Genomic DNA, 24,366 nt, shown 5'->3' on the forward strand with positions numbered 1-24,366 from the left:
ATAAACATCCTGTATTCTATCCCTCCATTGTGCAACCGTTGGAGGGTGTGGCTTCAGCCACGAGGCTGTGATTGCTTTGTTTGCTATTAAAAGAAGGAGTCTCAGCAAACATTTTTGGTTATTCTCTTCAAGGTCAGCTGGCAGTATCCCTAGCACAAAGTATGATGGTTCAAGAGGTAGATCTATACAAAGACATTTTTTTATTTCTTTTTGTATATTTTGCCAATATTCTAATATCCTTGGACAGTCCCAAAATATATGGGTGTGATCTCCCACCAAGCCACAACCTCTCCAACAGCTATCTGAATTATTGCTCCATTTTGATGTTATGAATGGAGTTCTAAAATATCTCATTTTAATTTTCCATCCAAATTCCTTCCAATTAGGGCTACTGGTTACCCTGTGTCCTTGACTGAATGAAGTCTCCCACTGCTCGTCTGTAATTATTGTGTTCATTTCTAATTCCCATTTTTCTTTAATATCTAAATTATTTCCTTTAAAGTCTTCTTGCAATATTTTGTAAATATGTGAAATGAATTTTGAGTTTACTTTTCCTTCTATTATTGATATGAAGAAACGCTCTATTTTTGTTGGTTGGGAGCAGAGCCTTTCCCATTCTAGATGATTTTGGAGGTAATGTCTAATTTGTAAATACCTAAAGAAATCTTGGTTCGGTAAATCATAATTCTCTTTGAGTTGTTCAAATGATTTCAAGGCTGCTCCGTCAAACAGTTGATCCAAAACCACTAGACCCCTTTCTGTCCATTTCAGGAAACTCTTGTCCAGCCTAGCTGGGGAAAACTCACAATTATTTGCTATCCTTATAGCTCTGGAAATAGTCATGGGAAGTTGTAATTTCTTCCTCACAATTGACCATATTTTTAAGGTGTTTCTACTCCATACATTAGTGATCTTCTTTTTACCCCATATGTCTTGGTTTAGGAATGGAATTAAGTCTAATGGGAAATCTGGACATTCACTCTGCTCCATTCCGACCCAGACAGTGTCAATCTCTTGAGACATCCACGCAACCATTGCTCTGAGTTGGGCTGACCAATAATATGTTTTAAGGCTAGTCAAGTCCAGGCCTCCATTTTTCTTTGGGCAAAGTAGTCTTTTAAATTTTAGTCTGGGTCGCTTTCCTTGCCAAATAAATTTGGATAGCCATTTATCTAGTATAGTAAAGGTGGAGGCAGGAACGTATATAGGTAGTGATTGGAAGAGAAAGAGCAACCTAGGTAAAATGTTCATTCTTATAGTTTCTATTCTTCCTATCAAGGAGAGTGGAAGAATTTCCCATCTAGTAAGGTCCATTTTTATGCTACCCAGTAATTTCCCGTAATTGGCTTTAAAAAGTTTAGATAAGTCTGTCGTTATGATAATCCCCAAATATCTAAATCCTTGCGACCAATGGAAATCAAGCCTTTCTGACAGTTGGATTGGCCAATGTCTAACTAGCATCATTGCCTCAGATTTTGATTGATTAATTTAATAACCAGAAAGATCTCCATATTTTTTTAAGGTGTCTAGCAGTGCAGGGACAGAAAGAGCTGGATCCCTTATATAGGTCAGGATATCGTCTGCATAAAGAGATATCTTGTGTTCCTTATTCCCCATGTCTTTTATGCCTTTTATTTCCTCGTTCTGTCTTATAGATGCTGCCAGGGGTTCAATATTTATAGCAAAAAGTAGAGGACTAAGACAGTCTCCTTGCCTAACCCCCCTCTGTTGGTCAAAGAATTCAGAGCAACATCCATTGATCCTGACGCGAGATTTTGGATTTCTGTAAATAACTCTGACCCACTCTATAAATTTTGGGTGAAATCCCATGACTGATAGCGTTTTGTATAAAAATTCCCAATTTACAGTGTCGAATGCTTTCTGTGCATCAAAGCTTATTAACATTGATGTCTGTTTGTCTCTTTTGGCGCAAGTAATTATGTTTAGAGTTCTTCTTATATTGTTGGCACCCTGTCTATTAGGAATAAATCCGGTTTGATCTGGCTTAATCAGAGTAGTAATATGTTTTTGAACTCTATGTGCTAAAATACTTGTCAGTATTTTCTGATCATTGCATATCAAGATGATGGGTCTATATCCTTCACAGAGTGTTGGGTCCTTTTCTCTCTTTATGAATAACAGATATAATGGCCTGTGACCATGTCTCCGGAGGATTATTCTCAGAGAGAGAGTATCTAAATACCTTGGTTAGCACAGGTGCAAGATCATTTATGAAGCATTTGTAAAACTCTCCAGGAAGCCCATCGACTCCTGGAGATTTGTTACTTTTCAATCTTTTTATAGCCTCTCTTATTTCTGTTTCTGTAATAGGTGTTATCATCTGTTTAGATGTTTCTTTTGATAATGTGGGGAGATTTAAACCAGTAAGGAAACTATCAGTATCTCTTCCTGATGTTTGTACTCTGGGTTCTTTGTATAAATTTTGGTAGAATGATGCAAAGGCATCTGCTACTTCTTTGGGTTGAGATACTATTCTACTCAGTGTAGGATGAGAAATCTTGGACACAGCACGATTAGCTTGAGCTTTACGAAGTTGAAAAGCTAGAAGGCGGCTAGCTTTATTCCCCATCTCGTAATATCTTTGTTTAGAAAATCTTAAAGCCCCTTCAGATTTATATGACAAGAGTTTATCCAAGGCTTTTCTTGTCTCCTTAAGTTTTGTAGCAATGTTACTCATTCTTGTGGTCTTGTGTTGTGTCTCTAAAAGCTTTATTTTATTTTCCAGATTTAGTTGTTCCTTGAGTCGCTGTCTTTTTATTTTTGATGATATCTCTATTATTTTTCCTCTCATAACTGCTTTTGCTCCCTCCCACAGAACTGAGGGATCAACTTCACCATTATCATTGATCTCAAAATATTCTTTTATGGATTTGCTTAATTCTTCTACTATTTCAGACTTATTCAGCAGTGATACGTTTAGCCTCCAATATCTGAAAAAAGAGTGCATGCCTAAATCTACTTTCAGCACAATAGGTGCATGATCACTCAGGGTTATAGGTTCAATGAAACAGTCTGTTACTTTATGTATGTATTGTTGAGGGAGACAGAAAAAATCAATTCTTGAGTAACTATTGTGGACATTAGAGAAGAAACTGAAATCTTTTCGTTTTAGGTTTCTAGCTCTCCATGGGTCAGTAAGACCCAATTCGGACATAAAGTTATTTAAAGTTTTTGTTTTGGAGCACTGAGATCCCTTCTCCATGGGCATCCTATCCAGCTTCCCATCCTGCACTGCGTTAAAGTCCCCTCCTATTATTAATACCCCTTTTGCATTGCCCGCAATGATGTTAGCGATCTCTCTAAAGAACATTGGATCAAACATGTTTGGAGCATATACGTTTAGTATGGATATTTCGTTTCCTCCAGCAGTCCCAACCACCATGACATAACGACCTGATTTGTCCTGTATCACCTTCTCTGCGTTAAAAGCCAGGTTTTTGTTGATTAAAATAGCCACCCCTCTTTTTTTCCCATTTGAGGCACTATATACAAAATTAACCCATTCCCTTCTTAGTTTTATATGCTCATTCTCTGATAAATGGGTTTCTTGTAATAATGCAATTGAGCATTGCATTTTTTTAAGCTGATTGAATATTTTCTTCCTTTTGAAAGGATGGTTTAATCCACGGACATTATAGCTCACTACAATCAGTTTATCCATGTGAATAACAGTGTAGTATGATTTTAACATTTATATTAGACATTGCTTTTCCAAATGTAGACCCATACCCGTATTTACAAAGCATCTTATGTGACTGCTTAATTATAAATAACATAACATATAACTTCCACCATTGTGGAGAACAAGAACTCACAGATAGAACAAGAAAAAAGTAAACAACTTCCAAACACCCGACTGTTCTAGCAAGCATAAACTCAGTCTCAGCAGGGACAGAGAGTTGTGACCGATCTCTCTGGGGATGCGCACATAGTGCTGTTGCAACTATCATCTAGCTTACGCGTGATGAATTGCCTGTAATATGAAGCGTCGACGGAAAAAAAAAAAAGAGAAAGAAAAATGAATGAGAAGAAGAAAAAAAAAACGCTCGGTTGAGGAGAATCCGTCCTCTCTTATTAGTTATCTTAAAATAATAACACTAGCCAAACAAGTGTAACAGGGTCACTTGAATCATTTTTTCTTTGTTTGTTTTTTATAAATCATTACTCACAGTTCAGAAATGTTTCAAATGTTCATCGATGGCCACCAAGGAGAATGCTCTTCAAGTCTGCGTTGGTCATTGAATTAGCTCTGTTTGCCGTTGAAGCCTTGGTCCATTTGTTTTTCAAAAGTTCTGTTTGTAGTATCTCTCGTTCGTTCAATTGAACCTGGATACCCAGCTCTCCGAGCGTTGCGGCCGCGTCTGCGAGGGTCGTGAAAGTCTTCGTTCCAGATTTCAGGTGAATTTTCAGCTTAGCAGGGAATGGCGATTGAGCTTTAATATTCTTCTCTTTAAGCAATTTCATCACGTCTCTTACTTGCTTGCGTTTCTTCTGGATGTCGGACGTGTAGTCCTGGTCAAAGAAAATCCTCTGTCCGTTATATGGCACTCCTCCGCGATGTTTCCATGCTTCTTGAATTACCGTTTCTTTAATTCTGTAGTCCAGGAATCTGACGATAATGGATCTCGGGGGGCTCGTTGCGTCTTTCGGTTTCATAGTCAACGAGCGGTGTGCTCTCTCTATATTTAGTTTGAGTTCTTCTGGTAATGTCAGCGACGTTCGGATGAGATCGTTTACGAAACTCAGCATGTCCTTGTTGGTTTCTTCGTCTTCTTTCACGCCATATATGCGGACGTTATTCCGTCTTGCTCTGGACTCTAGGTCTTCACATTTTGCAGACAGGCTAGCATCTCTTAGTAGCAAGTAATGAAGGGCTCGCTCGTTTCTTTGCGATTTATCTTCTGCATCACTCAGCCTCTGTTCATACTCACTCACACGCTGTTCTACTTTTGTCATCCTTTCATCTACTTCGGCTAGTGCGGCTTCTACTCTTGCTAAGGAATCTTTAGTATCTTTAGATGCTTCAGCGTGTTCCTTTCTTAGTATTCGCAGCTCGGCTAGCACTACCGCCATGTGCTCTTCTCCTCCATCGTCCTTTAGGTTCGGTTGTTCTTCTTTTTTCGATGATTTACCCTTCTTATCCGTATCTTTTCGGTTGCAGGCCATTTCGATTACTTATTTTGAGTATTTTTTTGCAAAAAATAAGGTTTGTAATTAATGTTTGGCTAGTTTTTACAAATTCTCCTCTGGGAGCTTAAAAATCAGGCTGCCGCCACAACCATGACGTCACAGGAAGTCAACAGTGTAGCTAATCTGATACAAAGAACTATCTGCATGTTCTAATTTTAAAATTGCGGATGTTATCGGACTTTCAGAAATAGTAATAATAATGAATAATCGGATTCAGGTTTAATCATAACGTAGTGCAGACATTATCTTAATTCCATAATGTGCTTAAACAACAATATTGCTGGCCATAAACTGAGACAGTGCTAGACGCGGCGCTAAGGATGTTTACATTACAACTAGTTGAAATGTTCATGCTGTAAATATATTTCCCTTTCAAATGTGCATTCTGATTAACACATACATTCATTTCCAAACTAACCTGACGAAGTCCAGTGCTCATCTTCTCATTAACAGCGTTTTTCTCTTATTGATCATATTTCATACCGGTTGAATTTACAATCCTAAACTGAATTTTACCAATTTTTTTCTGATAAAAATTGTTAAAATATGGCTGATTTTTGGTTACCATGATTTAACTATTAACTTGTTGTTTTATTTTGTTTTTTATTTGTAGTAAAACCATGGTCTATCATCATAAGAGCGCAAAAAAAAAAAATGAACGATCCAACAAATTGAATTCATCTTAACAGGCTAACAGCGTGACGAATTTTGGAATAAACGTGTGAATTACAAACAGTGAAATGAAAAATGACTGAAATATTTTATACAAAAAAAAATATTAATTTTGATCTTTATCATCAATGCTCATACACGCTGCAGGTCACTAGTGTGGTCACTATTTAGATGAGCACTGACGTGGGGTGAAATTTTCACGCATGTTTAAGAGCCACGGTTTATGTTAGATTAAAAACCTACAAGTTCCTTTGAGTTTGAAAAATCATGTACACAGTAATCATCAAAATATCTCTTCTCCTGTCTCTTAAAATGAACACCCACAGGATGATTTACAAATCTGGACATTTTCAGAGGCGTTTATTCAACTAGATGTTAACAAAAGCACATTGAAAATACATAACCGGAAGAATCGATACACTGCTTCGAGCAATCCCAGTAATCAATTCTGCCGTGATAAAAGTATATAAGTAAATTACCGTAATTAAAACTTACCAGCGTAAGCGCGATACAGAGTAGATTTGACACTACTGCGTCCTAGCGCCTTTGGCTTTCGTACCACGAGTTCATCCGTGGGTTCGGGACGAATCCCCTGGATCAACACAAAAAGAAATTAAATTCAGTTGCAAATCTGAGAGAGTATCAGTTTAATTCAGCAAACAAGCAATATTGTAGGTGTACATCCTATGCAGGCAACCGCTGCTCTGCAAAATAGAAGGAAACAAATGTATACTGAAATGTGATGTGTGAGTAAATCTAGAATTGCATGTATGGCTATATCTGAGGGACCCAGACAAATTTTATATTATCATGTAAACAATTCATATGGATGTAAACAATTCATATGGATGAAGTGTAGGATATGGAGACACTGTGCAGAAACATCTACACCAGAATCAGTATTCCAACAGTGTGCACTTACAAACTTTAAAGGCACAACTTGCATCAGACAAACTTACCTGTGTCCTTGGACGGTGCCATGATTGAAGCACACCGGTGCAGGACAGTGGGGTTGGCACAATTTTCAGCCCCATGGTGCTGTAGTGAGCCGTTTGATACAGGAGTGCAACAACATGGTTGCATAAAGCCATTCCAGCAGCACACGAGCAGGAGCATCCATTTAACTCCACAGGTCTAACAGCATGCAGCACAATCTAGAAATGGAGAACATTTACTTAAGGGAAAGTTTGGATGTTTAGCCTGTACAGTAATTAGCATTTATTTGACACTAGGAACATTATTGTAAAACTAGGTTGAACAAAATTAAGGCAACAGCCGAACAAAAAAACAAAAGTTACTGATCTGCAACAGCAGATATATGGAAAAAGAAAAAGAGCATCTGCAACAGCAGAAGAAAGAAAAACAATGAACAAATGCACCTGAACCTTTGTAGGTCTGAAACCATGCTCTATTCACTACACATTACAAGTTTGGGGTAATTTGGTACTGTAGCACTGTCTGGATCCAAACTGTAAATCTGATGAAATCCACCAAGGATCAGAAAGATTAGGTACTATCTACATGATGTCCTGTTGATAAACAAAAGACTACAGAAAGCCAGTAACGCATGTTGACGAGTAAGTTAGGAACTAGAGCATGATTTCGGCCTGAACTTCCTGACAATCAATGTAACCTGAAGTGTATGTGGCTCTTCATTCTTTCGCATAGAACGGTAGCAGCTCGCCTGCACTACCACTTCCTCACTCACTAAATCTGACACTGCATTAAAAGGGGGGGAAATAGTCACACATCATACTGAAAAAAGATTAAATGTTTAACCACATACAACTTAACCTTTGGCTGTGATTCTTAAACTGCCGCAACGGCATTTCGGAACGTTAATGTAGCCCAAGTGATCATTAAAACATCGGGGCCCGGGCCATTAACGTTAGCTAGCTAGAAGTTACCTCCTCAGGCAAAAGTTTAATGACCACTGACACTGACTGACATACTCAAGTGAAAAAAAGTCACATAACGTTATATTGTTCGAATTATTTAAATAGGATACGGTGTATTTGAAGTGAACCTTTCTAAGCTGACGACGAATAACTAGCTTACTAAACATAACAACAAGCTAGCGATAGCTCGCCAACAGAACAGAATTCAAGCTACTTACCTCTATAATTGAAGACAAAATTCTCGTAGAAGAACTTGTATCCTTTCTCCAACTTGGATGATTTTACCTTTGAGTGTTCATTCACGAGTCGCACCACATCGTCTTGGCCAACTTTTGGGAGATTCGAGAGAGAAGTAGTCCAGCGATAACAGGCAGCCATTTCGAACGCAATAACCGGAAGACGCAGTACACTGCTTCAGCTATTTTTTAAAGGTTACTTCCGGCGTTCTATTTTGATGCGATAAAGGCCTATAAGCACAGCTCATTATTTCCAACCGGGACGAAAGAAATGATTGGCTGGGCGACTTGTCACTCTCCCTCGCTACCATGGTTACCAGCACTGCTGTATAAGAGTAGCCCACATGCACGCACACGTTTGCTTGAGGAGTGGAAGAGGCACGGAAGCTAGGAAGAATCACAATTATGGCAGAGAAAGAGCCGTCAAAATTCCCAGTTACCTGCATATACAGTCAGCGAAGGAAAACCAGGCAAAAAAGGAAGACAGTATTTGAAAAGGCTATGACCAAAAAGTCTTTGGATAAAGCAAGAAGTCAGACGTGAGTCAATATCGTCGGGGCTTTCCAGCCGTGGCGACAAAACTGACAACCAGTAGCTGAAAAGTAACCCCAACAGTGCTTTCGTGGAAGAAATGTAAAACACCGTATATGTTATGAATCGTACACGAAATTCAACTGATGGTAACGGGATAACGTGTATCAATGCAACCTGTTTTTAGTTTTGCTGTTAGTTTTTATGTTACTAGCTTGTCACTGAATCAAACTCAATATATTTTAAACTTTACCATTACCAGTATCAATATGCTAGCTTGATAGTGAGTACTACCAGCCATGTTAGTTGTTTATATTAATAATGATAAAGTTAGGCATTTTTAGGGCCCGAGCACTAACAGTGCGAGGACCCTATTGAAACTGTTAGGGTTATTTTTAGGGCCCGAGCACTAACAGTGCGAGGACCCTATTGAAACTCTTAGGATTATTTTTAGGGCCCGAGCACTAACAGTGCGAGGACCCTATTGAAACTGTTAGGGTTATTTTTAGGGCCCGAGCACTAACAGTGCGAGGACCCTATTGAAACTGTTAGGATTATTAGGGCCCGAGCACTAACAGTGCGAGGACCCTATTGAAACTGTTAGGGTTATTTTTTTATTTTTAGGGCCCGAGCACTAACAGTGCGAGGACCCTCTTGAAACTGTTAGGGTTATTTAGGGCCCGAGCACTAACAGTGCGAGGACCCTATTGAAACTGTTAGGGTTATTTTTAGGGCCCGAGCACTAACAGTGCGAGGACCCTATTGGAACTGTTAGGGTTATTTTTTTTAGGGCCCGAGCACTAACAGTGCGAGGACCCTATTGGAACTGTTAGGGTTATTTTTAGGGCCCGAGCACTAACAGTGCGAGGACCCTATTGAAACTGTTAGGATTATTATTATTTTTTTTTTTTCTGCAAAGTAAGCGCCATTTTCGGGGCCGCAACATGCTCAAAAACTCACCAAATTTGGCACGCATGTCAGGACTGGTGAAAAATGTCGTATTTTGTGGGTTTCACGGATGGGCGTGGCAAAATGGCACGCTAGCGCCACCTAGAAAATTGGAAAAAATTAGCCCCTCGTCCACGTTCAACGTACATGCACGAAATTTGCTGGGGACGTGTATCATATTAAGACGCACAAAAAAGCCTCAAGAACCCATACCATAAACTCGACAGGAAGTCCGCCATTTTGAATTTGGCGGCCATTTTTGGACGATTTACACACTCCGTACTTTAACGAACTCCTCCTAGGGATTTAGTCGGATCGACTTCAAACTTCTGCTGTGCCTTCTACAAGCATTGACGATGCAAAGTTGTGCTATCTGCGCGTTTTCGTCGATGGGCGTGTCCGTGGCGTCAAAGATTCGCCATGAAACAGGAAGTTGTAATAACTTGGCTGTAAATGCCCAGATCTGCACGAAATTTGACACATTTGACAAGAGTCCCGCCCTGAACAAATCTACATGCCTACATTCACCCACAGTCATGGCGCCACCTGCTGGCAACAGGAAGTGACCTTTAACGAAGCAGCCCCCGCCGCTTGTTTGACCGACATGTACGAAATTTCTGTGGTACATCTACCATGACCAGACGTACAAAAAAGCCTCAAGAACCCATACCCTAAACTCGACAGGAAGTCCGCCATTTTGAATTTGGCGACCGATTTGGGATGATTTACACACTCCGTACTTTAACGAACTCCTCCTAGGGATTTAGTAGGATCAACTTCAAATTTCTGCTGTACCTTCTAAAGGCATTGACGATGTAAAGTTGTGCTATCTGCGCGTTTTCGTCGATGGGCGTGTCCGTGGCGTCGATGATTCGCCATGAAACAGGAAGTTGTAGTAACTTGGCTGTAAATGCCCAGATCTGCACGAAATTTTACACATTTGACAAGAGTCCTGCCCTGAACAAATCTACATGCCGACATTCACCCACAGTCATAGCGCCACCTAGTGGCAACAGGAAGTGTCCTTTAACAAAGCAGCGAAAAATTTCACAGCTGCACCGGCTGAGCCGCAGAATATGCAACGCGGCCGCCTCACACCCCAACGCGCTACAGGTGCGAGGGCCCGCCCATCGCTGCTTGCAGCTTTAATTTTTTTTTTCTTTTTTCTGCAAAGTAAGCTCCATTTTCACGGCCACAACATGCTCAAAAACTCACCAAATTTGGCACGCATGTCAGGACTGGTGAAAAATTTTGTATTTTGTGGGTTTCGCGGATGGGCGTGGCAAAATGGCTCGCTAGCGCCACCTAGAACATTGGAAAAAATTAGCCCCTCGTCCACGTTCAACCTACATGCACGAAATTTGGTGGGGACGTGTATCATATCAAGACGCACAAAAAAGCCTCAAGAACCCATAGCCTAAACTCGACAGGAAGTCCGCCATTTTGAATTTGGCAGCCATTTTGGGACGATTAACACACTCCGTACTTTAACAAACTCCTCCTAGGGATTTAGTCGGATCGACTTCAAATTTCTGCTGTGCCTTCTAAAGGCATTGACGATGTAAAGTTGTGCTATCTGCGCGTTTTCGTCGATGGGCGTGTCCGTGACGTTGATGATTCGCCATGAAAGAGGAAGTTATAGTAACTTGACTGTAAATGCCCAGATCTGCACGAAATTTTACACATTTGACAAGAGTCCCACCCTGAACAAATCTACATGCCGACATTCACCCACAGTCATAGCGCCACCTAGTGGCAACAGGAAGTGTCCTTTAACGAAGCAGCCCCCGCCGCACGTTTGAGCGACATGTACGAAATTTCTGTGGTACATCTAACATGTTCAGACACACAAAAAAGTCTCTTGGAGCAATGCCCTAAACTCAACAGGAAGTCGGCCATTTCGAATTTTACCGCCATTTTTCCATGATTTACTCATTACGTACTTTAACTAACTCCTCCTAGGGATTTAGTCAGATCGATTTCAAATTTCTGCTGTGCCTTCTAAAGGCATTGACGATGTAAAGTTGTGCCATCTGCACGTTTTCGTCGATGGGCTTGTCCGTGGCGTCGAAGATTCGCCATGAAACAGGAAGTTGTAGTAACTTGGCTGGAAAAGCCCAGATCTGCACGAAATTTGACACATTTGACAAGAGTCCCGTCCTGAACAAATCTACATGCCGACAGTCACCCACAGTCATAGCGCCACCTGCTGGCAACAGGAAGTGACCTTTAACGAAGCAGCCGCCGCTGCTTGTTTGACCGACATGCACAAAATTTCTGTGGTACATCGACTATGACCAGACGCACAAAAAAGCCTCAAGGACCCATACCCTAAACTCAACAGGAAGTCGGCCATTTCGAATTTTACCGCCATTTTTGGATGATTTACTCATTACGTACTTTAACGAACTCCTCCTAGGGATTTAGTCAGATCGACTTTATATTTCTGCTGTGCCTTCTAAAGGCACCGACGATGTAAAGTTGTGCTCTCTGCGCGTTTTCATCGATGGGCATGTCCGTGGCGTCGATGATTCGCAATGAAACAGGAAGTTGTTGTAACTCGGCTGTAAATGCCCAGATCTGCACGAAATTTTACACATTTGACAAGAGTCCCGCCCTGAACAAATCTACATTTCGACATTCACCCACAGTCATAGCGCCACCTGCTGGCAACAGGAAGTGACCTTTAACGAAGCAGCCCCCGCCGCATGTTTGACCGGCATGTTCTGTGGTACATCTACCATGTCCAGACGCACAGAAAAGTCTCTTGGAGCGATACCTTAAACTCAACAGGAAGTCAGCCATTTCTAATTTTACCGCCATTTTTGGATGATTTACTCATTACGTACTTTAACAAACTCCTAGGGATTTAGTCGGATCGACTACAAATTTCTGCTGTGCCTTCTAAAGGCATTGACGATGTAAAGTTGTGCTATCTGCACGTTTTCGTCGATGGGCGTGTCCGTGGCGTCGATGATTCGCCATGAAAGAGGAAGTTGTATTAACTTGGCTGTAAATGCCCAGATCTGCACGAAATTTTACACATTTGACAAGAGTCCCGCCCTGAACAAATCTACATGCCGACATTCACCCTAAGTCATAGCGCCACCTGCTGGCAACAGGAAGTGACCTTTAACGAAGCAGCAAAAAATTTCACCGCCGCACCGGCTGAGCCGCAGAATATGCAACGCGGCCGCCTCACACCCCAACGCGCTACAAGTGCGAGGGCCCGCCCATCGCTGCTTGCAGCTTTAATATTACATGTGATTCTGACATGATGTCACTACAGGCTCTGCTCCTCTCCACGGCGCTGGTAAACGCGTGCTCCAGCTGAGCGCGGTCGGCAGCACGCGTTCATGTGTTTTGGGGGCGTGGCTTTGTAAGGATCCCAGACGTGAGGGGGTGGGAGTGAATGAAATAATGAGCTGTGTTTATTGCAGCACTCAGACTATAGACACTCGATTTGTATGGTGGTCATTTTATACTAGGGGCGGCCAGAGGCATATCACAGAGACAATGAGTGGGCTCTTTTGACTTGGGCTAGTAAGCAAGCACCCAGAACAACCGAAAAACCTCACACTAAAAGCACTCTGATCATTCACTGAGTGGTTATTTATTATTACAGCAAAGATATTATGTTGAAAAACTCTAGTATCTCTTTAAGACCATACGGTGATGTTTCAGGGTTGTTGTTTTTTTTCAGACCCTCATCACAGAGACTTGTACATCAACAGCAGTGACTATCTGGCATTACTGAACAATGAAAGACCTAATCCCAACTCTACTGGTAAGACACCAGATCACAGTCCTAGCTTTTTAAAAAGTACATCTTCACTAAGAGGATGATAGTTGTGATTTCTGCAGTTTTGAGTGCCAGAGTCTGATTAATGTTTTCAATTGCTTTTATAGTTTGCAGTGTTTATTACTGGTTTGTGATGTAATATTCTCCTTGCACAGCTTGGAAACAGCATTTTCTGCGAATTAAGAAGCTTGTGCTGATTGGTGGTCCTGATGATGGGGTCATCACACCATGGCAGTCAAGGTTGTTTAAATCCCTCAGATTTTGCTAGAAATAAGATGGTCATTTTATACTTTTTCTCAAATGATTTTTATGATGTCTCATTTTCTTGCTTTTCAGTCAGTTTGGTTTCTATGATGATAATGAGACGGTCGTTGAGATGAAAAAACAGAAAGTAAGCAAAATAAATATTACTTAGCCTTTAATTTTGCAGTGATGTGTCCTCTGACAACATTGTTGAAATTTATGTATGTACTATATGTATGTATGCTTCTTTCTAGTGTTGGGCGATATGCTCCATTTTCATATCGTCCTATCGTCAGCCTGTGAGATCGGCGATACACGATAGTATCGTGAGGGGGCGGGGCTAACATTTGATTATTAACTTGATTATTTAGCCTACTCATTCATTTGCTTGTTTTACTAGCCTACTTCGTTTTATATACGAGAATCTTTTTTCTATTTTGCTAGCAAAGGTGGAGTGTTTATTAATAGGATCAGGTTATTTCCTGGTATAGTGAAGTAGAAAAAAGAGATCCTAATCCTTTTGTTTGTCAACTGGAAATTTACGGACACATTAGCCTATTCTCATGCCATTACATGCAGCATTTTGACTAGGGCCTATTTCTGCACGAGATGAAAACACGTTTTTAATAATTTCTTGGGTCAGAAAAAGTCGGAGTTTGCGATATGTGCTCCCTATCAGTGCGCTCTCTGCGCACTTCACATGCGCACTTCAGTAAGTACGAAGTACGCGGGTTAATGTGTTTTAAATGCCGAGAGAAACAAGAGCAAGGGCCAAACGTCTAGCTGAGTCGATGGGTTTATACTTATACTTATGACTTGACTCTGATAAAGGAAACGTTTACATGACCAGATGCATTGTCAAGTTTATTCAACATAATCAGGTTAAGAACGTCGTCGCATGTAAACGCGCTCAATCTCTGAAAGTGAAAGTAAAAACGGACTGCTTTCGCCATCTGCATTAACGCCGCGTTCCCTCAGAGACGACGATGATAACGGTAACTATAATACTATTTTAGTGATATTATTAATACTATTTAGTAATTGTATTGTTTTTAGTGTTAGTGTCATTAAACGTTTTGTTAATGTGTTACGGAAACAAATACTGACGAACAACGATGCCGTTTTCATCTTGGATCTGTAGGAAATTGAATTTTGCGTCTGTTAAAACGAGCACACTTGATAATTTGTGAATGGATCACCATGCAATTAAATTTTGATGTGGGATGTTTTTTAGTCTGTTTTAAAAACATTCTCTTAGAGGAGTCCTCATTAGTGCGTGTGTTGTTGCAATTGTAATGAGGTGATGTCGTTGTAAATTTAGGCAAGGCAAATTGATTGTAGTTCCTAATATTCATTTAATAACAATACTAGCTTTATAATAATAATAATAGGCCTAATAATAATAATTTAATACATTATGGTAAAACGAGCCAATTATCGTATTGATATCGTCAAAGGCATCTGCCATCGGCGATATGTCAGACTATCGTCGATACACGATACTATCGTCTATCGGCCCAACCCTACTTCTTTCTTTCTTTTTTTCTTTCTTTCTTTCTTTCAAATTATGGTTCTTTCAAATTATGGTTTTAAAGGTCCTTTGACATAAAACGAGCTTTGGCTATTTTTCTCTCTAAGTTGTGCTCTCTGCGCGTTTTCATCGATGGGCATGTCCGTGGCGTCGATGATTCGCCATGAAACAGGAAGTTGTAGTAACTTGGCTGTAAATGCCCAGATCCAGCACGAAATTTTACACATTTGACAAGAGTCCTGCCCTGAACAAATCAACATGCAGACATTCACCCACAGTCATAGCACCACCTGCTGGCAACAGGAAGTGACTTTTAACGAAGCAGCTAAGCAAATTCACAGCCACACCGGCTGAACCGCAGAATATGCAACGCGGTCGCCTCACACCCCGACGTGCTACAGGTGCGAGGGCCCGCCCATCGCTGCTTGCAGCTTTAATTAGGGCCCGAGCACTAACAGTGCGAGGACCCTATTGAAACTGTTAGGGTTATTTATTTTTTTTTTTTTTTTTTTTTTCTTTTTTCTGCAAAGTAAGCGCCATTTTCGGGGCCGCAACATGCTCAAAAACTCACCAAATTTGGCACGCATGTCAGGACTGGTGAAAAATTTCGTATTTTGTGGGTTTCGCAGATGGGCAGGGCAAAATGGCACGCTAGCGCCACCTAGAAAATTGGAAAAAATTAGCCCCTCGTCCACGTTCAACCTACATGCACGAAATTTGGTGGGGACGTGTATCATATCAAGACGCACAAAAAAGCCTCAAGAACCCATACCATAAACTCGACAGGAGGTCCGCCATTTTGAATTTGGCGGCCATTTTTGGACGATTTACAGACTCCGTACTTTAACGAACTCCTCCTAGGGATTTAGTCGGATCGACTTAAAATTTCTGCTGTGCCTTCTAAAGGCATTGACGATGTAAAGTTGTGCTATCTGCGCGTTTTCGTCGATGGGCGTGTCCGTGGCGTCGAAGATTCGCCATGAAACAGGAAGTTGTACTAACTTGGCTGTAAATGCCCAGATCTGCACGAAATTTTACACATTTGACAAGAGTCACGCCCTGAACAAATCTACATGCCGACATTCACCCACAGTCATAGCGCCACCTGCTGGCAACAGGAAGTGACCTTTAACGAAGCAGCCCCCGCTGCTTGTTTGACCAACATGTACGAAATTTCTGTGGTACATCTACCATGACCAGACGCACAAAAAAGCCTCAAGAACCCATACCCTAAACTCGACAGGAAGTCCGCCATTTTGAATTCGGCGACCGATTTGGGACGATTTACACACTCCGTACTTTAACGAACTCCTCCTAGGGAATTAGTCAGATCAACTTCAAATTTATGCTGTACCTTCTAAAGGCATTGACGATGTAAAGTTGTGCTATCTGCGCGTTTTCGTCGATGGGCGTGTCCGTGGCGTCGATGATTCGCCATGAAACAGGAAGTTGTAGTAACTTGGCTGTAAATGCCCAGATCTACACGAAATTTTACACATTTGACAAGAGTCCCGTCCTGAACAAATCTACATGCCGACATTCACCCACATTCATAGCGCCACCTAGTGGCAAGAGGAAGTGACATTTATGAAGCAGCCCCCGTCGCATGTTTGACCGACATGTACGAAATTTCTGTGGTACATCTACCATGTCCAGACGCACAGAAAAGTCTCTTGGAGCGATGCCCTAAACTCAACAGGAAGTCGGCCATTTCTAATTTTACCGCCATTTTTGGATGATTTACTCATTACGTACTTTAACTAACTCCTCCTAGGGCTTTAGTCGGATCGCCTTCAAATTTCTGCTGTGCCTTCTAAAGGCATTGACGATGAAAAGTTGTGCTATCTGCGCGTTTTCGTCGATGGGCGTGTCCGTGGCGTCGATGATTCGCCATGAAACAGGAAGTTGTAGTAACTTGGCTGTAAATGCCCAGATCTGCACGAAATTTAACACATTTGACAAGAGTCCCGCCCTGATCAAATCTACATGCCGACATTCACCCACAGTCATAGCGCCACCTGCTGGCAACAGGAAGTGGCCTTTAACGAAGCAGTGTGGCAAATGCACAGCCGCACTGGCTGAGCTGCAGAAAATGAAACGCGGCCGCCTCACACCCCGACATGCTACAGGTGCGAGGGCCCGCCCATCGCTGCTTGCAGCTTTAATTTTTTTTGTATTTTTTTTTTTTCTGCAAAGTAAGCGCCATTTTCGGGGCCGCAACATGCTCAAAAACTCACCAAATTTGGCACGCATGTCAGGACTGGTGAAAAATTTCGTATGTTGTGGGTTTCACGGATGGGCGTGGGAAAATGGCACGCTAGCGCCACCTAGAAAATTGGAAAAAATTAGCCCCTCGTCCATGTTCAACCTACATGCACGAAATTTGGTGGAGACGTGTATCATCTCAAGATGCACAAAAAAGCCTCAAGAACCCATACCCTAAACTCGAGAGGAAGTCCGCCATTTTGAATTTGGCGGCCATTTTTGGACGATTTACACACTCCGTACTTTAACGAACTCCTCCTAGGGATTTAGTCGGATCAACTTCAAATTTCTGCTGTACCTTTTAAAGGCATTGACGATGTAAAGTTGTGCTATCTGCATGTTTTTGTCGATGGGCGTGTCCGTGGCGTCGATGATTCGCCATGAAACAGGAAGTTGTAGTAACTTGGCTGTAAATGCCCAGGTCTACACGAAATTTTACACATTTGACAAGAGTCCCGCCCTGAACAAATCTACATGCCGACATTCACCCACAGTCATAGCCCCACCTAGTGGCAACAGGAAGTGTCCTTTAACGAAGCAGCCCCCGCAGCTTGTTTGACCGACATGTACGAAATTTCTGTGGTACATCTACCATGTCCAGACGCACAAAAAAGTCTCCTGGAGTGATGCCCTAAACTCAACAGGAAGTCGGCCATTTCTAATTTTACCGCCATTTTTGGATGATTTACTTATTACGTACTTTAACTAACTCCTCCTAGGGATTTAGTCGGATCGACTTCAAATTTCTACTGTACCTTCTAAAGGCATTGACGATGTAAAGTTGTGCTATCTGCGCATTTTCGTCAATGGGGGTGTCTGTGGCGTCGATGTTTCGCCATGAAACAGGAAGTTGTAGTAACTTGGCTATAAATGCCCAGATTTGCAGGAAATTTTACACATTTGACAAGAGTCCCGCCCTGAACAAATCGAAATGCCGACATTCACCCACAGTCATAGCGCCACCTAGTGGCAACAGGAAGTGACCTTTAACGAAGCAGCCCCCGCCGCTTGTTTGACCGTCATGTACGAAATTTCTGTGGTACATCTACCATGACCAGACGTACAAAAAAGCCTCAAGAACCCATACCCTAAACTCGACAGGAAGTCCGTCATTTTGAATTTGGCGCCCATTTTGGGACGATTTACACTAGGGCTGCACATTTTCAAGTTTTTCATTAACCGTTAACCGAGGCCCTTATCGGTTAATACTCGGTTAACCATGTGCGCGCCGCAACCTCGAGATACAGAGTTAATTTTTAACACCTTTAATAACTGGTTGGACCCCATTTGAAACGAAATTAATTTATAGAAATAAAACGCAGTGGTAAGTTCAGAGCAGTTAAAGTAGGCGCGTTTCCATCACCCTTCAAACTGAAATTGCCCATTGAAAATACGCACATTGGCAACACGTCCATTTCGCAAAAACTCCGTATCCGCAAATACTAATAATAATCATCATTATTGTAACATTTTATTAGGCTGCATATGTAGAAGACGCTTTTATCCAAAAAAGGAACAAAGCACAAATAAACACAATATTTTGACGCATATCCAGTGTGTGTGCTTAGTGTGGAGGCTGCGAGACGCCCATGTGAACACTTGCAGTTTCATTGCAGTTCTTTCAGTAGAAACAACTTAAAATACTCTTTCATTTCTGGTCATACAGAAAATAATAATACATTATTCGCAAATACATTTATTTCCGTAAACTCACAATAACAAGAAAACGTTGTGCTTTAACAAACAGGCGCGCTTCATGATTTCCATGAACTGAAGCGCGAGAACTGAAACAGCCACCGCATTCGAATTTGTTCGTTTTAAATCAGACATTTAAAGCTTTTGTAGACTAAAGCTTTAAATGTCCAATTTAAAACGAACAAATTCGAATCGAAAGCCAATATCTTCTGACTATGTAATTATGCAGTCAGCTAATTATGTATTTCTCTCTAAAGGTGCATCCGGGGATGGAGATTTGTTTTTAGCAGAAACTGATTTAGAAAACAAGTTTATTAATAAACAATGAATGCCTCGTTATTTTATATTATTTTATTATCAGACACATTTATTATATCTTATAAATCATCTAAATCCCCTTTCTGTAGGCTGTGGTTACGGCTCTTCTCATTCAGCACTGCGGGGAAAATTATTTCCAGGTTCTAATCTGGCCTCAGAAAACCAGTAAAATCTTTTTTTTTCCATATTCATTTGTCAAATATTTTAAATGTTTAAAGGGGCAAAAAAATCAAACAAATATCTGAAAATTCGTCGATATATAGCCTATATATTTTTGCGCAGCATTTGACGTAGTCCTACAGTTCAAATTAACATTTTGGTGTTTAACTCTGCGTTTTACAAAATACAACCGTTCATTTTTCGTTTTGCAATTAGGCCTACAGATTAAATAAGGGGAAACGAATGAACACAAAAGTAGGCTACACTGACCGTTTGGACCTATACGAGGCAGAGTTCTTTTTTTAAAATTCATAAAGGATACAAGGAATAGCCTACTAGACAAAACCTCAAAGAAATGCCACAATCAAGACCGCGGAGCAGAAATGAGGGAGAAACACACAGAAACTCTGTGACTGTCCCTGCCATTAATGCTTGGATGACACACCACGTCTCCTTTTATAAATAATAATAATGTTTAGTGCGGTGGCTGTGATAGACTACCAACGTCCGTTGCCATTATTTTTGGAATGGCTTATCGCGAAAGGAAAAAAAAAATGTTTTAGTCGCATAACATCGTTAATGGAAACGCTGTCATTTCACAATATTTTTTTATCGACAATCAGAAAAAAAACCGCAAAAGTTTTGTGCAAATATGTATTGACGCCACTTAACCGAGCAAAAAGGTTTCACTCGGTTATCCAATTTTAAACGGTTAATCGGTTAACCGGTTAACCATGGACACCCCTAATTTACACACTCCGTACTTTAACGAACTCCTCCTAGGGATTTAGTCGGATCGACTTCAAATTTCTCCTGTGCCTTCTAAAGGCATTGACGATGTAAAGTTGTGCTCTCTGCGCGTTTTCATTGATGGGCATGTCCGTGGCGTCGATGATTCGCCATGAAACAGGAAGTTGTAGTAACTTGGCTGTAAATGCCCAGATCTGAAGGAAATTAGACACATTTGACAAGAGTCCCGCCCTGAACAAATCTACATGCCCGCATTCACCCTAAGTCATAGCGCCACCTGCTGGCAACAGAAAGTGACCTTTAACGAAGCAGCGAACCAAATTCACAGCCGCACCGGCTGAGCCGCAGAATATGCAACGCGGCCGCCTCAGACCCCGACGTGCTACAGGTGCGAGGGCCCGCCCATCGCTGCTTGCAGCTTTAATTTTTTTTTTTTTTTTTTTTCTGCAAAGTAAGCGCCATTTTCGGGGCCACAACATGCTCAAAAACTCACCAAATTTGGCACGCATGTCAGGACTGGTGAAACATTTTGTATTTTGTGGGTTTCGCGGATGGGCGTGGCAAAATGGCACGCTAGCGCCACCTAGAAAATTGAAAAAAATTAGCCCCTCGTCCACGTTCAACCTACATGCACGAAATTTGGTGGGGACGTGTATCATCTCAAGGCGCACAAAAAAGCCTCAAGAACCCATACCCTAAACTCGACAGGAAGTCCGCCATTTTGAATTTGGCGAACGATTTGGGACGATTTACACACTCCGTACTTTAACGAACTCCTCCTAGTCATTTAGTCGGATCAACTTCAAATTTCTGCAGTACCTTCTAAAGGCATTGACGATGTAAAGTTGTGCTATCTGCGCATTTTCGTCGATGAGCGTGTCCGTGGCGTCGATGATTCGCCATGAAACAGGAAGTTGTAGTAACTTGGCTGTAAATGCCCAGATCTGCACGAAATTTGACACATTTGACAAAAGTCCCGCCCTGAACAAATCTACATGCCGACATTCACCCACAGTCATAGCGCCACCTGCAGGCAACAGGAAGTGACCTTTAACGAAGCAGCATAGAAAATGCAACTCGGCCGCCACAGACCCCGACGCGCTACAGGTGCGAGGGCCCGCCCATCGCTGCTTGCAGCTTTAATTCTACGTGTTACTATAGTTCGTTTGCTATACGAAACTAGCAGCTAGATCAACATAAGAATAACATACTGACCATATTCTAACATTTCATCATGTCAAGCTAACGTTATAACATTGATTTGTTTTTATGTACATTTGCTCACCTGTCTAATAAAGCTGTAAAGTCGTGACTCGTGAAGTTCTGTCAAGTCCAAATTAGTCACGGACGCTAGCTATCTGTCGAGTGGAAGTCAGTCTTGGACGCTAGCTCTCGGCATCTCAAAAACATCACGCTGATATTGATCCTCATTCTAGTTCTCCTTGTTTTTCCCAAAGTCTGCTTGCCATGGTCTATGTTTGAACGAAACAAGAACTGGGTGCCGCTAAACGTTACTCACTACGCAGTTGTCCGCGTCTGTCGCCATGGTTACGTCATGACTATGGCAATACGAGCGGAAACGAGGATAGCCGAGGATAGCGCGGATATTGCGTCATTGACAGGCGACATTTTTTTTCCGGGACGGCCACTTATTTAAAATTGGAATTTCTCTGAAATAAAAGAACTTTGGAGACTTTTGGGATATTGTAAGTACCAGTGATGCGCGGGTCAATGTATAAACAACCCGCAACCGACCGACGTTTTCAACTACCCGCCCGCAACTCGGACCGCAAAAAATAGTAAAAAAATATTGTACCCGACCCGCTTCCTGACCGCATTTTTTAAAAGTAGTAAATGCTCATCGGAGCGTTATTGGGCCATAGACGTGTAACAACACAGCATCACAAGAAGACGTAGGCCTACACATAACAAAGGCAAAGCCAGCACTTCACTTCACTTCAGCACTGGTCATCATCTTTCATTATTTCAGCAAATGTCTCCCACACTTTTACTCTTTCTATTTGTGTATTTGCGGAGCTTCCACTCCCCAGTCTTCACCTTTTCTCTTGCCGCCTTCATCTCTCTGCAGACTGTAGACATGGCCGGTTCGTGAACGGATTGCTCTTTTGAACCGGTTCTTTTTAGTGAACCGGTCGAACCAGTACACTAAATCGAACTGAATCGTTCGAAACAGTTCGCGTCTTGCGTCAGTGCTGATCCACAAGTTACTAAAGTTACTCACTTTCAGACATGCCTGACAGTCGCCTACGAATCGAAATAAATCAATATCCTGAATTATATTTTACTCCAGTAACTCCAACAGTTCACTGAACCGAGACATGTTGGTGCCACTGTTTAGACTGAGCTTGTGTGTTATCTTCGTGCCAGTTATTCAGCTAATAATGTGTAGGGCTGTATATTTCATCAAAATTGTGTCTAGTACTATATTAATACAAATGTTTAATTGGCATCTTTTTTCAAACGACCCGACCGACCGCGACCCGAATATCATTAAAAACATTTTTGGATGACCCGTAACTGCGGGTAACCGCGGGTGACCGCAGGCACCCGCTCATTTCGGATCAACCCGCGCATCACTGGTAAGTACACAACTGCAGGAAATATATCACACTGTGCAAGTGATTTTTGGATATTTTATTACAAAATTCGTACATATTGGACCTTTAAAGTCTGAAAATAAAACGATCGAGCTACCCAGCAAAAATTTCTGATGTGTTGCCTAATTGTTCAAGTTCAGACAGGTAATCTTTCTCTCAAAATCGTTCAATACTGTTTATACATAAGTCAAGCCAGTGACTAAAATATCAACTTCACATAATTTCTTTTAGTAGGATGAAAATAATCTTATTTAACCCTCAGGTGATCTTCGGTCATTTCTGACCGAAAAAGTTTCTGTTTTGAAATTTTTAAAATCACAGCTTCATCGGAATGTTACGAAACTTGGTGACTTTTATGGCATTGGGTATGTGAACACAAAAAAATTGAGGTCATGATCCGAGCAGGCTAAGTGGTTGTAAAAAAAAATGAGTCACGCTTTTGCTCCTCTGTCAAAAATGACGACCGATAGGAAATGAATGGGAAATTGACAAAAAAAAAAAAATTCTCAGAATTTTTGTATGTACAATCTACAAATCGGCCACAATTCTAAAAAAAAAAAAAGTACACCGCAGGAAAGGGGTGACACTCTACAACATCTAGAGTGCAAAACCGACACACCCACCAACACACACACACACACACACACATACAAACACACTTTTATACACATACACACCAATACATTTTTATTACAAAAAGTATGTTTTGAATTTTTAAAAATCACAGCTTAATCGCGATGTTACGAAATTTGGTGTTTTTTGTCATTTTTTTTTATAAGAAATAGTTTTTGAGAGTGTTTCAACTATACATACAAATCCACCAACAACAACAAAAAATGTGTTCATAAACAGCTGGGGAATTCACATGCCTCTCCATAGAGAGCTGTACATGCCATCTAGTGGTTACACCATGATTCTACGCTTTTTCTCTATACTGTAACCAGATGTTGCTAATTTTCTTCAAAAAATATTTTTTTTCTGAAGGTCTAGACTCTATATTAAACTAAAATACTGCATTAATATTTAAAAAAAAAAAAAAAAAATATATATATATATATATATATATATATATATATACGTATATATATATATATATATATATATATATTTTTTTTTTTTTCATGGCAAAAATAAACCATAAATATTGGATAAATATTAATAAATTCAATTAAATTGTCTCAAAATACTAAATTAAAAAGAATAAATATTATAGAACAAAAATAAATTGCATTGGTTTTACTGGGATGGAGAAAGTTTAATTTTTAGGTGTCCGGTCACTTTTGACTGGGAAGATAACAAGTGTGACTCCGAAACGAAGAGCACCTGAGGGTTAAATTGTGATCAAATCATACAGAAAGCAATCAAAGAACAATCTTTCCACACTTCTCACGATTCGGTAATATCAATAGCTGTAATAGTAAAAACTTATAATATCTGTAGTAAAAGTATTTGAGAGAGTTTCACATGTAATATGTAGCTATTTCATATA

The 24,366-nt window shown here is 40.9% G+C and overlaps 1 protein-coding gene and 1 long non-coding RNA gene across 4 annotated transcripts in view; one reads left to right on the forward strand and one right to left on the reverse strand.

Moving 5' to 3' along the window:
- ppt2b (palmitoyl-protein thioesterase 2b) overlaps positions 1-24,366 on the forward strand; it is a 126,923-nt gene that overhangs the window by 75,059 nt on the left and 27,498 nt on the right. For all 3 annotated transcript variants that reach the window (XM_089122638.1, XM_089122636.1, XM_089122637.1), the window contains exons 5-7: positions 13,200-13,283; positions 13,454-13,538; positions 13,635-13,689. In XM_089122638.1, the coding sequence (XP_088978764.1) occupies positions 13,200-13,283; positions 13,454-13,538; positions 13,635-13,689 (224 nt within the window). The remainder of the gene's footprint in view (positions 1-13,199; positions 13,284-13,453; positions 13,539-13,634; positions 13,690-24,366) is intronic.
- Positions 6,378-8,170, reverse strand: LOC120485603 (uncharacterized). The gene is made up of 3 exons (XR_016147221.1): positions 8,000-8,170; positions 6,843-7,037; positions 6,378-6,475 (listed from the first exon to the last, which is right to left on the reverse strand). It is a non-coding gene; the product is annotated as an uncharacterized LOC120485603 (long non-coding RNA).

The sequence above is a fragment of the Pimephales promelas genome, chromosome 18 (genome assembly GCF_988280905.1).
Source record: "Pimephales promelas chromosome 18, fPimPro1.hap1.1, whole genome shotgun sequence".
Taxonomy (NCBI): domain Eukaryota; kingdom Metazoa; phylum Chordata; class Actinopteri; order Cypriniformes; family Leuciscidae; genus Pimephales; species Pimephales promelas.